The 13,649-nt window shown below is 41.2% G+C and overlaps 1 protein-coding gene across 1 annotated transcript in view; it reads right to left on the bottom strand.

Moving 5' to 3' along the window:
- The window catches only part of CS (citrate synthase), a 33,887-nt gene that overhangs the window by 2,011 nt on the left and 18,227 nt on the right, over nt 1-13,649 (bottom strand). Inside the window, exons 2-10 of the mRNA XM_004466123.4 lie at nt 10,239-10,289; nt 9,678-9,785; nt 8,863-8,928; nt 8,091-8,222; nt 7,659-7,847; nt 2,073-2,272; nt 1,453-1,582; nt 1,231-1,332; nt 412-621 (exon numbers count right to left, since the gene is read on the bottom strand). Of these exons, the coding sequence (XP_004466180.1) occupies nt 412-621; nt 1,231-1,332; nt 1,453-1,582; nt 2,073-2,272; nt 7,659-7,847; nt 8,091-8,222; nt 8,863-8,928; nt 9,678-9,785; nt 10,239-10,289 (1,188 nt within the window). The remainder of the gene's footprint in view (nt 1-411; nt 622-1,230; nt 1,333-1,452; nt 1,583-2,072; nt 2,273-7,658; nt 7,848-8,090; nt 8,223-8,862; nt 8,929-9,677; nt 9,786-10,238; nt 10,290-13,649) is intronic.

Below are 13,649 nucleotides of genomic sequence, written 5' to 3'. Positions count from 1 at the left end.
TGCACAAGGAGTGCGCCCCGGAAGGAAAGCCGCCCAGTGCCAAAAGTGTAGCCTGCCCAAGAATGGTGCCGCACACGGAGAGCTGACACAGCAAGATGACGCAACAAAAAGAAACACAGATTCCCGGTGCCGCTGATAAGGATAGAAGCAGTCACAGAAGAGCACAGAACGAATGGACAAAGAGAGCAGACAACTGCAGGGGGGGAAGGGGAGAGAGAGAGAGAGAGAGAGAGAGAGAGAGAGAGAGAGAGAGAGATAAATAAATAAATAAATAAATAAATGAATGAATGAATGAATGAATGAATGAATGAATGAATGAATGAATGGAGTCCTTGCAGGACTCTTTTTACCTGGCAGAGAAAAGTAGGGTTTAGTACCAATTAGAAGGAAAGTAGGAGAGGCAGGACTCACCTGGAGCAGCACTCCACTGTGAGCATCTACATTGGGCCAGGGATTTTTGGCCTTGCCCTGTTCTAAGAGGACATTGGGCACAATCTTGTACAACTGAGCAACCAGCTTAAACATGGGGTCATTAGGCAGGTGTTTCAGAGCAAACTCTCGCTGACAGACATATCGTGGATCAGTCTTTCTTAGTACTGCATGGCCATAGCCTGGGACAACCTGCAAAGGATAAAGGAAAAAAGCCAGTTGGTATTCTCAGATAGAAATTCTTGTCCTACAATCTTTCCTAAATGCTTCAGGGTGGACAAAAGGAAGGGAGAGTGAAGAGTCCCCTTTTAGGGTTTAGAGACCTTCATTAGTATTTTCTCCTTAACTCTTCCAAAATGCAGAACTCAGATCTTAGCTCCTTTCTTTTTTTTTTATTTTTTTAAAGATTTATTTATTTATTTAATTTCCCCCCCTCCCCTGGTTGTCTGTTCTTGGTGTCTATTTGCTGCGTCTTGTTTCTTTGTCCGCTTCTGTTGTCTCTCAGCAGCACGGGAAGTGTGGGCGGCGCCATTCCTGAGCAGGCTACTCTTTCTTTTCACGCTGGGCAGCTTTCCTCACGGGCGCACTCCTTGCACGTGGGGCTTCCCACGCAGGGGACACCCTTGCGTAGCACGGCACTCCTTGCGCGCATCAGCACTGCGCATGGCCAGCTCCACACGGGTCAAGGAGGCCCGGGGTTTGAACCGCGGACCTCCCATATGGTAGACGGACGCCCTAACCACTGGGCCAAAGTCCGTTTCCCCTTAGCTCCTTTCTTAGTCTCTAAGCATCTCTGCTTACCCGTCCTGAGTTGAGTGTGTTCCAGATATAGTCTCGTAATTTCTCATCTGACACATCTTTGCCAACTTCCTTCTGTAGTTGTGTCAGCCAGACAAGCACTTCCTATGGGTAAGGTTTGGGGAATAAGGGAGTGTCAACGAAAATGCCAAAGTCAGAAACAAAGCATGAGAATTTAAAAAAAACATAATACAGGAAGCAGGAAAAGAAAAAGAATAATCTTACTTGATTTGCCAGTCCATGTAGGGGCCCTGCCAGCCCATTCATGGCTGCTGAGAAGGCCAGATAGGGGTCTGAAAGGGCACTGCCCACCAAGTGGCTGGTATGGGCACTTACGTTGCCGCCCTCATGGTCACTGTGGGGAAGAAAGGTGAGTCCAAAGTCAAAGGATGAGGAGAAAGGGTAGATTATAGAAACATAGACCTTGTTGTTTTCTTGTCACAAACTCTGTTAGGGCTTATATCTGCCTATAAACTCTTGTATGAGATGTCCCCATTATATTACCAAAGAGCTAATCCAAAGAGCTGGAGAGGTAGGTTACTGATCGATGCCTGTGTGTCAAGCTCCCTGGCTTCCACCGCAGCTTTAAAAACAATGGCCAGAAGAGGGAGCTCCTGGAAAGCTGTAGGACCACCTATTGTGAGCAACTAGTACCTTTTCCTAGCTAAAGGCACCATCTTGTTTTTCATGGTAACGTCCCTAGACCTCTTGACCTTCCTTACTAGATCCCTTCTTTTCTGTCCTGTATTGTTCTTATGCCACATTTCCACCTCCCTGCTGCCATATTAAGGAGCTTTCCCTAACGAACGCTGCATCTGGTAGCTATGGCCGCTGGTCTAACTCACCTGTGGATGGTGAGGTACATGCGCATGAGCTCGGTGAACTGAGCATCAGTATAGCCTAACATGTTGGTGAAATTGTGGGACCAGTCCAGCTTAGTGTCAATGGCCCCAATACTGCTGCCTTCTCGGTAGAGGTTCCGGTAGATCTTTGCTGCAACACAAGGTAGCTTTGCAATCAGATCCATACAGTCTTCATAAATCAACTGTTGGGAGAAGACAAAGATGGAGGAAAAAGAAGGAATTGTCAACAAAGAATAAGGCAAGGATGGTGTTTGTTTTTCAAGGCTTGGATTGTTTAAGGTTCATGATTATATGCCAGGTAGTGACCTACTGAGTATGTCTCAAAGTACAGTACAATAATAATGACTTAACCAATAACTATTATGACTGAAGCACTACACTGAGTAACACACACTATCTCACGTATGTTAAAACAATATTAGGAAGTGATATGGCTTAAGCCATTGTACTCCTGCCTATCACATGGGAGATCCCAGGTTCAGTTCCCGGAGCCTCCTGGTGAATGGAAGCAAGACAGCGAGCTGATGCAACAAGACGATGCAACAAAAAGACATAGAGGAAAGACAATGAGAGACACAACAAACCAGGGAGCTGAGGTGGCTCAAGTAATTGAGCACCTTTCTCCCACATCAGAGGTCCGAGGATGAGTTCCCAGTGCCTCCTAAAGAGAAGATGAGCGGATAACAACCACAAAAAACACAGCGATGGGGAGATAAATAAAATAAATCTTAAAAAAAAAAAAAATTACTGGGAAGCAACATTAACAGTTCAAGAGATTGAGTTCCTGCTTACCACATGGGAGGAGGTCCTGGGTTCAGTTCCCAGTGCCTCACAGAGAAGAGGAGCAAGACAGCAAGCTCATGTGGTGAGCTGACACAACATCAACAAGATGATACAGAGGAAACACAATGACAGACATAACAAAGCTGGGAACAGAGGTGGCTTAAGTGACTGAGTACTTCTCTCCCACATGGGAGGTCCTGGGTTCGGTTCCCAGTGCCTCCTAAAGAAAAGACGAGCAGACACAGAAAGCACACAGCAAATAGACATGGAGAGCAGACAGCAAGCACAAACAGCTGGGGGGGGGGGAGAATAAATAAGATAAAGATAAATCTTTAAAAAAAAAACCCACAACATTATTGGGAAGATGTGGCTCAAGTGATTGGGCTCCCGCCTACATCATGGGAGGTCTCAGGTCCGGTTCCTGGTGCTTCCTAAAGAAGATGAGCACACAACTAATAGACACAGCAAATGCAAAGAAGGGTAGGGAGAAATAAAAAGTAAATCTTGAATGTTGAGCTTTCTCACTACCATGACAAAAAGAGTAAGTCTTCTGCACTCAATGAATGTGCTAAGACACTAGGTTTTATAATTAATTCTATGTTCTACCCGCCAAGAAAATTTATTATTTTGCCAAGGGTAGAACAGGCATTCTATTATTTAGTAACAAAGATCTCCAATTCTTAAGTACTTACTTTATGCCAGGTGCTGTTCTAGATACATTTTCTGCATTATTTTTTTTTTCCTTAGAATAATCCTGTAGGGTAACATATCTTTCATTTTACAGATGAGGAAACCATGGCTTGGACAGATTAACTTGCATAACTTAGATAATAAGCATCACCTAGCTTAAATAATTAACTCACAATGCTCTTGTTTGATCTATACCCTTATTCATTTTCTCCCTCACCTACCAAATTATTCTGAGCAAACCCCAGAATTCAATATGTAAATATTTAAGCATGTATCTAAAGATAAAGGTTTTTCACAAACAAAATTATCATCAAAATCATTATATATAAAGGACCCCTCTTCCATTCACCTCTTTGAATCAGAACTAAAATTGAGTCCACACAATCGCAGACAATTGCCGCTGTCTGTTATGTCTTTGAAGTTTCTTTCAATCCTTTTAAGCCCCCCTTCTGTTTTCCTTTTTTTACTCTGCAATTTATTTGTAGAAAATCAGATCATTTGTGCTGGAGTTCCTACAACTGATGGTTAGATCTGGAGCCTTGAGCAAATTCAAATTCAATTTTTTTAGCAAGACTACTTCATAAGTAGTACTGTTTTCTTTGATCAGGAGGCATATAATGTCTGGCTGTCTCTCTTTTAGTGATGTTAATAGCTTGCTTCAACTTTTGTGCCTCAGTTTAATTTTCTCAAAAGGATTTAAGTTATTTTAGGGTAGGAACAGGTTTGTTTTGTTTTGAGTAACTTTTAAAGTCAGTTCCAGGTACAGGTACATAGAAAACATAGAGTATACTTGCTGATTGATATTACATAGTGCTATCCCATCAAGCTAACTGGCTAAGTGCTCTTGCAAGAAGTCATGACGTTTTAGTAGTTCTATTGAACAAAGAGCAAAATCTATTTAAGTAGCCTAAATGAGTTAATCTCTATGAAGTCATCTATTACTCAAGTACCCAGTTAATTTTATCAGTGCCACCAGGATTCAATGAAAATAATGCCAAATTTAAAAAGCAACTAGAAGCAAGTTCTCTGAAGATTATTTATGAAATAATCATTCTGTAATCATAGTATTAACTATACCTCCTTGCAGGTTTACATCCCCCAAGGAAGTAGGTTACTTCCAGAAGCCTGTGTCAGGATACGCAGTTCTAAGAAACCTGCATTTGCGAAATGCCAAGAACAGGATCCTGTACTAGGCAAACTGGTATCTGTGGAAAACACACTAACTTTCAAAATATTTGAAAAGATTACAAAAGGGAGAGAATTTCAAATTACACCATTGAGCATGAAGTTCATAAAGCAACAAGTGTATGACCAGGCATGATAGTATGGGATCCTTACCTTGCTTTTTGTAGTACTCAATGTTGCATAGTTAAGAAGAGTTAAAAACAAACAAACAAAACAAAAAAACCTGACCACAAACTCCTGCTTATTTATTTAAAAACCTAAGACCAAAACGCTATTTAATACTTGTACCACTTCCTTCTTCCTCTATAAAGCCCTGGAAAAAAGATGTTAAGACATGCCACCATTACCATCATAACTGTCTTCAACACAATAACAAAAATAACTAATTATGAGCCACCATCTTTATTGCTAATAAAATTCTGATCAACATTTTTCCATTTAGCTATCAATCATTACTAAAAAAGAAGAGAGCCAGTATTAATGGTGAAGAGACCCTAGAAACAAACTCAATTGTGAATCTGGTCTCCACCACTTACTAGCTGTGTGACTTGGGCAACTTAGTTAACTTCCCTGAACCTCAATTTTCCTATCAGTAAAATGGGAACAATAAATACCACCTACTTCATAAGACTGTTCTGAAGATTAAGTAAGATAATGGATATAAAGCATTTAAGCATAACACTTGGCAAGTTCTCAAGAGTTGTTAGGATGATGATTTTATTACAAGCAGTTTCAAAACCTACATATACCATTCATGACCTTATAAAAAGGGACATCATTAACAAAACTTGATCTGACAGCTACTTAGCAAATTCTATTAAATTCAACATGTTAAGTCTACAGCTGGTTGCCTTATAGCACTCTCTCTGTCATGAGTGAAGTTACAGTCAATCAGAAAGAGACCTAGAAGCTGGTCCCTCTTTCAACAAGGGATTACACTATTCTTCAAAATGAAACTGGTATGGAGAAACTACTATATGCAGATCATCCTAGAGCTATATATAAAAAAAACCCATCATGAACTGATTCTAGAAAGATTTAGATTACATATAAACTCCTTAACATACATTTTTTAATCTGAAATAACCAGCTGAATGCTGTCATGTAATTCTAATCAGATAGCCCACACATAAATTAACCAAGACAGAGAACTGAACTGAAATAGCTTGTCTGACCTTTCCAAAAGAGATATAAGATGTGGCAGCAAAAGAACAGCAAGCTTGACTAAACTAAAGCATTTACTGGTGCTCTGATGTTTGTGTAGAGTGAACTTATTAGACATACATCCTAGGAATGACAAATGTACATCAGTATTGTTTACAAACACTCTCCAGAAGATTGTCCTTGGATAATATCTCACAAAGAGATGATGGCAGAACGATCAAGCCAGTGGTTGTTCATTGAAATGAAGACAACAGCAAGCATGGGACCACTTTCTAAGACAAGCTTCAGAGAATGACCTACCTTTGGTCTTTTTTTTTTTTTTTTTAAAGATTTATTTTTTTATTTATTTAATTCCCCTCCCCTCCCCCGGTTGTCTGTTTTCTGTGTCTATTTGCTGCGTCTTGTTTCTTTGTCCGCTTCTGTTGTCGCCAGCGGCAAGGGAAGTGTGGGCGGCGCCATTCCTCGGCAGGCTGCTCCCTCCTTCGCGCTGGGCGGCTCTCCTGATGGGTGCACTCCTTGCGCGTGGGGCTCCCCTACGCGGGGGACACCCCTGTGTAGGGGGGCACTCCTTGCGCGTATCAGCACTGCGCATGGGCCAGCTCCACACGGGTCAAGGAGGCCCGGGGCTTGAACCGCGGACCTCCCATGTGGTAGACGGACGCCCTAACCACTGGGCCAAAGTCCGTTTCCCTACCTTTGGTCTTAATTTAACCTTTTCTGTTATGGTAACCCACATAGGTAACAAATACTTGGATAACATTTAAGAAAAAATAAAAAGCAATATATTTAGATTATATGCCCTTCTGTACTTGCTGACATGTGGCTTTATAAATGCTTGAAGTGGTTGTGAATATGTATATTTTGTGTCAGTCCTAAAACCTTCCTCCCCAATGCTAACCAAACTAACATTGACTTCAAATCCTCCCTCACTCTCCCAACAGCAAACATAATTCTCTATACACAGTTGGCACTGAATAAATATTGGCCAACCAATTGGAGCAGGATTTGCCAAGAACCAAGGGGGTTTCATCAGATCAGTGGATCATGCTATTTTGTGCCATGCACCACAGTAAACTCTTTGGAGCCTTCTTGGTGTTTGGCATTTCCTAGTCAAAAATCATTTAGTGTACCTAACTTTGCTGAAAGGAACTTTTCTGTTTTTATTCAACCTGTCTCCAAACAAGAATCAAAAAGCAACAGAGATGTCCTCCTATATACCTAGCTATATAACTTGTACTTTATTTACCCAGTGTTCGTAGGATATTAACTACCATCCCACCCCTGACAGGTGGGCTAGCCCAGAACCATGGCTAATTGGCATTAGTCCCTCTAGACTCTAGAGTTGTCTTAGCTGATTTTCACCCAACTTGTACTATTTACCAAGACTCTCCTTATGTGAAGTGGGGAAGGAAGAACAAATGACCCTCTAAGGCTAAGGTGAGATTGCTCTGTGAATTCCTCCTCAGGGACTCTTTAGTTAAATGACATCCTCTACAATGCTCCAACAACCCTGTGTAGATACCTTTGTTACACAAGATTACCAAATTGTAGGGCTTTGCTCTATTCATCTTTGTAATTCTAACAACTGATAAGAAATAAGCCTATAATAAAAATTTGTTAAAGGAGTTTCTGGCATAATCAGAGAAGGGATTTCCCTAAAGATTCTGCAATCTTGCCTTCTTTTTATTCCCTTCATACTTAAGTCCTTTGAATCCCCATCACACATCAATCACCCAACTTTCCTACCTCCCAGTACTTGGTTCGGTGGACACCCTCTGCATATGCCCGGGCAAAGTTACTTTCACTGTTGAGGGCAGTAATAGCTGCACTGAACTGAGACATGGGGTGTAGATTGGTGGGAAAGTTGTCCAGCATGGTGACCACATGGGAAGGCAGAGCTGCCCTCTTCGCCCACTCTTCTGAGAGCCAAGAGACCTGTTGAGAGGGAGATAATGCTCAGAACACTAGCATGAAAAAGGAGAGAGAAAAATAAAAGCAGTGGCTGCTGAGCAAAGAAAACCCTCGAGAGTTCAATCCAATCCACTTATACAGCAGAACTCTGCTCTGACTCCTTTCCCCACAGCTTGTCTGTAACTACCAGCCATTGCCAGTTAGGATTAAGTGTCTGAAAGGCAAACAAGAAACAGAAAGAGAAGGGCTGATGTCCCTCTGCTTTACCTGTTCCTCTCTTGGGATCTGTCCGGTTACCAGTAGCCAAAATAAGCCCTCTGGCAGGGGTTCTTCCCCGCCCTTTGCTTTGGGAAGCAGTTTCTGGCATTCAGGGATACTATAGCCTCGGAAACGAATGCCCTTGAGGAAGATAAGTGAGAATTACAACCTGGAAATCACAGAAATATCCCACTTATACCAGACATTTCAACAAGTTAGACTGTAACTTTAAAAGCTTTACCCTTCACGTAACTTCCTGCTGCCTTTTGTATTTTTATTTTCACTAGTTGATACATTTTAAAAAGGTAAATTTGGGAAGGAGATGTGGCTCAAGCAGTTGGGTGCTGGCCTAACACACAGAAGGTCCCGGGTTTGGTTCCCAGTTCCTCCCAAAGAAGACTCAATGAGGTGGTGTGGCAAGCTGACGCAACAAGATGACACAAGAAAAACATGAGAGACACAACAAGCAGGGAGCAGAGATGGTTCAAGCGATTAGGTGCCTCCCTCTCACATGGGAGGTCCCAGGTTCAGTTTCTGTTGCCTCCTAAAAAGAAGACAAGCACACAAGGAACAGACACAGAGAGCAGACAGCAAGTGCAAACAGTGAGGGGAGGGGGAAGGGGTAGGTAAAGTTGTTCTTCTGTTATTTTTACTCTCCACTTTCCAAAATATGAAGGCAGGTATTTTATTTTGTTCTCCTTACCCTCCTGGCCTAATCCATGCTGTGCACAACAGTAAACAAACTCAATGTTTACTAGTGATTGACAAGAGGGTGTCTTACCTCATCAGGATCAAGAACTGATGTTTCATATACCAATCCCTTCATGCCTCTCATGCCACCATACATCTAAAGAAAGGAAGAGGGTGTGACCAGTAGTCAGAATGATTCAAGCTGAGCTTGTCAGAGCTTCATGGGCACTAGGAGAGGAAATTTATTCTTGGGCTTGTAAGACTTCATTTGGTGGAAGGAGATTTCTGAGGCGTTAACTTACTATAAAATGGAACTTTGCAAGAAAGACTGCTATCTTTGGAAATGAAAATTTTAAATTGAAAAATCACTTTCATGTTTCAACCTCTGCTTGCTTCCTTTTCTTACTGTATTTTATTTTCCCTCCCCAATCTCAGCACCCCCCCCCCTCCATTCCCATCAACTGAAGTAAACAGAATGGTATCTACCATAGGGGAAGGGGATGGAGACCAATGACTAAGCACTGCCAATGAACTATCATCTGAGCCACTCAGACTCTTAGGGCTCGGAAAAAGTCATCCTAGAGCTATTCTAGAAAGTCCTGCTAGGGCTATAGTTTAATTGAAAGTTGACAGGCAGTAACTCAAACAGAGTCCTGGCCCCAAAAGCTGAGGGATTGGAAACAGGAATAGAAACTTCATTGATCCCTCCCCTAGGTGAATTAGGTGAGGTTCAACTAGTAAATGTGTGGAACAGTCTAATTTCTAATGAGCACATTTCCTTGTAGGGGACAGAAAGCTTTTTCACTTTTTGACAGAATGCTTTTGAGTAATCAGTGGAGAGAATGGCACTTTTGTTGAGGTACATTACAGAGCTACTTCTCACAGCCAAGACTCCACAGCCCTTACCATGTCCACAGTGATTTGGCCCACTACTGTCTTGCCATGTTGCTGCCTGAAGGTCTTAATTCTGGCCTGTTCCTTAGGTATCAGGTCAGCCAATATGTTTTTCAAATTCTAAAAAGAGAAGCAGAAGGACTAAGTGATAATCAGAAAGTTGATTTGATTTCCTGCAAAGTAAGGGTGTTAAGTCTTTCCTTCTTAGAATTTTGCTTTCTCTATCTGCCAAGAAAGTCTGGTTAACTAATCTATACAGATAAAGGTAAAAGAATTAAGCAGAAATAAATATCTGATATTTCCAATCTCACTATGCCATGGAGTAAATTATTTCTCAAAACACTAGTAATCATAATAATACTTATAACAACAATAATAGATTCCTTTAGGAGATATTCAACTCTGGATGCTCACCTAAGAACTTTTCCGTTCAGTAATTTAGAGGGAGAATAAGTTTGTTTGTTTTTCTTGCTAGGACAAGAGGTCAGATGGTTGTCTAACACTCCCCTGCCCCTCCACCCCGGCTGGGTTAGGCTGGCCAACTGAGTCTCAGTTCATTTTCTCAAGCCTTACCGTGGAGGAAGCACTGGCATGCCGGGCAGCAAGAACAAGACAGGATGCATTCTGCAAAGAAAACACAAAAATTTTAACTAACACATACACCTCCCCTCTCTGTACTAACAGGAAGGAGTTACAGTGACAACCTCTCTTCACCTTAGCCTCGAGGGACAGTTTGACCAAGAAAGCTGTAAAGGCCCTAAACTACTTAGAAGGAGTTACCAGTCTACATAGGCAGCTTCTAGAATCCACAGCTTCATCAGCATTCTCTGAAGAGAAGCTGGTTCCCGCTATTTGGATTCCAGGGCAGGACTTTGTTAGGTCCAGAAAAAGACCAAAGAGGCAATTGTTAGAGTACCTAGTCTATCACAACCTAGTGGTCAATATTTCCAAGTGACCCACAGGAAAGCAAAGGAGAAAAAGACTATTTACATAATCCTGCTAGTAAGACTGCTGTAGCATCTAGTCTTTTGACAACATGCCAACCTCTCCAGTATAGGTGAGCCCACAGGCGGAGAGCAGCCTTTCACAATACAACTAACCTTTTTGAAAAAAGCACAGAGAAGACAGAACACCTACAAAGAAACAACTGACAGAAAATACTTAAGAGCAACAATGAAAAATAGAAAATTATTTTTATGGAATAAAAAGGAAAATTATCTTTAAAGTGCTAAGAAAAATAATTATCAACTTAAAGTTGGGTATGGGCAGAGGCAGAGGAACTTAAGAAAAAAGGTGAAATAAAGACATTTTCAGATAAACAAAAACTCAGAGTTTATCACTTATGTATTTGGATTAAAGGAATTTTTAAACTATATATTTTGGGAAGAAAAAAATTATCCAGAAAGATGGATCTGAGATTCAAGTAGGCTATTTCTTACTCACTACGAAGGTAAATAGTGAGGAAGAGAATGTGGCTCAAGCATTTGAGCACTGCCTACCACACAGGAGGGCCTGGGTTCGGTTCCTGGTGTTTCCTAGAGAAGAGGAGCAAGACAGCGGCTCACCCGATGGGCTGGCACAAGATGATGCAATGAGGAAATATAATAAGAGACACAACAAAGTAGGGAGAGGACGTGGCTCAAGCAATTGAGTGCCTCACTCCCACATGAGAGGTTCAGTATTTAGTTCCCAGTGCCTCCTAAAGAGAAGACGAACAGACAAGAGAGAGCACACAATGAATGGCTATAAAGAGCAAACAGCAAGCACAAACAACAAGTTGGGGGGGGAGGAATAAATAAATCTTTTTTAAAAATTACAAAATAAAAAAAATAAAGTTAAATAGTGTAGCTAGCCAAGTCTAACATTTAGAGGGAGGAGTCTTTCCTAAAGAAACACTACTTTGACAAGATTGCTAAATTGCCATAGAAAGTTCGACACCAACTTTGAAGAAAGACCAATTATACTATTAACTAGTTGTAAGGTCTTAGACAAATAGATTAACTTTTTGCATAAGATAGTTTTGAAGAACAAATGAGATGAAGTTAAGTCTCAGTTTTCTCATCTATAAAATGGTGCCAATATCAACCATACACCTCAGAGGATTGCCTTGTGATAATTAAATTACAATGGATGTGAACATACTTTGCAAACTTAAAGTTTATAAACATACATGTACACATAAACTAATATGGGGGCAAGTTTACATTTTCCTTCTTTTGCTAAAAGGCCAGACACACCTTTTCTAGTAACCACTGCATTGCAATCTGATTGGGTTAAGAGCATTTGAACCAGCTAAAATGCATAAATTCCAAAAAGTTACATGCCCTACGATTTTAATTGTACCACTTATTTACATATTTTTGTACAAAGGTATTTGTTACAAATATTTTAGCAAATGCTAAATTTCTCTTGTTGTGCATTTCTTGGCTGGTGTTACAGAAAATAGTGCAAACATTATTTCCATAATTGGAAATGAGGGTTTTTTCTTTTCTTAGTTTAGTGTATATGGGGGTCAGGAAGGCGCAGTTTTTGCTCAATGTTTAGTTTTTCTTCTGCATGATATATTATGTTGTGGGATCTTTAGAAAACTTCATACTGTATGAATAAAAAAATAAAATATTTGAAACGAAGTAAAAAAAAAAAGTTATATGCCCTAGAGTCAGATTTCTGTAGAATTTAGTAGCACTCCTGTTGGGACAAAGGGGAGTGTTGAAAAGAGAAGAGACCCTTCAGAAAAGGTTATTTAAAAAAAAAAAATTCAGTCCAAAGTCAAATTCAGAGAATATGAGTCAAGCTTATATATTCCTAAAGCAAAGGAGGAATACCTCAATCTGTTAATCAGGGCTGTCCTTAACTACTTTCATTAACTTCCTACAGAGTCTCCTCTAGTTCACTGAGGACCATTTGACCAAATAGTAGTAGACTTTCAGTTCCTTTACCCTACAGTGGGGTAAAAGGGAAGCTAAATCCAGTACTGAAGAAATAACTGACTTTTTCAAAAGTGGAAAGGGAACACATGCCAATCGATTGTGCCAGAGTCCCACAGATCCTCTACAAGAGGCTCCATCTCCCAGAGACTACATTAACTCTGCAGCAGACCTTTTAATTGCGGGTGGGTTGTTGTGGTGGCTTTGTTTTATTTTTAAAAAGGGTACATACAGGCATAGATCATCTGAGAGAAGAAAGAAGTTGAAATCTCTCCACACTGGTAACGTTTCCATTCTTAAAACCATCTTTAACTTTCTGTAATGGCTAGCAGCTTCACAGGAAAGAGAAAGGACTGTTAAGAAGGATATTTTAAGGTTAAATTTTAGGCAAAACAAAACATTCCAAGATTGACAGATAGAATGATGGCCCAAATCTTAAGATAAAGCTGGAGGGAAGCAGACTTGGCCCAGTGGTTAGAGCATCCGCCTACAACATGGGAGGTCCAAGGTTCAAACCCAGGGCCTCCTGACCCGTGTGGAGCTGGCCCATGCGCAGTGCTGATGCGCTCAAGGAGTGCCCTACTACACAGGGGTGTCCCCTGTGTAGGGGAGCCCCACGCACAAGGAGTGCACCCTGTAAGAAGAGCCGCCCAGCGTGAAAGTGCAGCCTGCCCAAGAATAGCGCCACACATGTGGAGAGCTGACTCAGCAAGATGATGCAACAAAAAGAGACACAGATTCCTGGTGCCCTTGATAAGGACAGAAGCAGTCACAAAGAACACACAGCAAATGGACACAGAGAGCAGACAACTGGGGGAGGGGGGCAGGGAAGGGGAGAGAAATAAATAAAAATAAATCTTTAAAAAAAAAGGATAAAGATGGAAACAGTTTAAAAGTGAAGAAACCAGAGGAATCCTCCAACACATCCCTGTTTTCATTTGGCAAGCTACTGTCTGGAGAAAAATAAGTGCATGGTGCTTCCTGACCCCCGCTGGAGACTGCTGTTAAAGTTAAAGGAATTGCCAGCTGAGTGCACTTACCCTGAGTGAAGCCAGCT

Source organism: Dasypus novemcinctus, chromosome 12 (assembly GCF_030445035.2).
Source record: "Dasypus novemcinctus isolate mDasNov1 chromosome 12, mDasNov1.1.hap2, whole genome shotgun sequence".
Lineage (NCBI taxonomy): Eukaryota > Metazoa > Chordata > Mammalia > Cingulata > Dasypodidae > Dasypus > Dasypus novemcinctus.
This window is presented reverse-complemented; position numbering and strand designations above follow the sequence as displayed.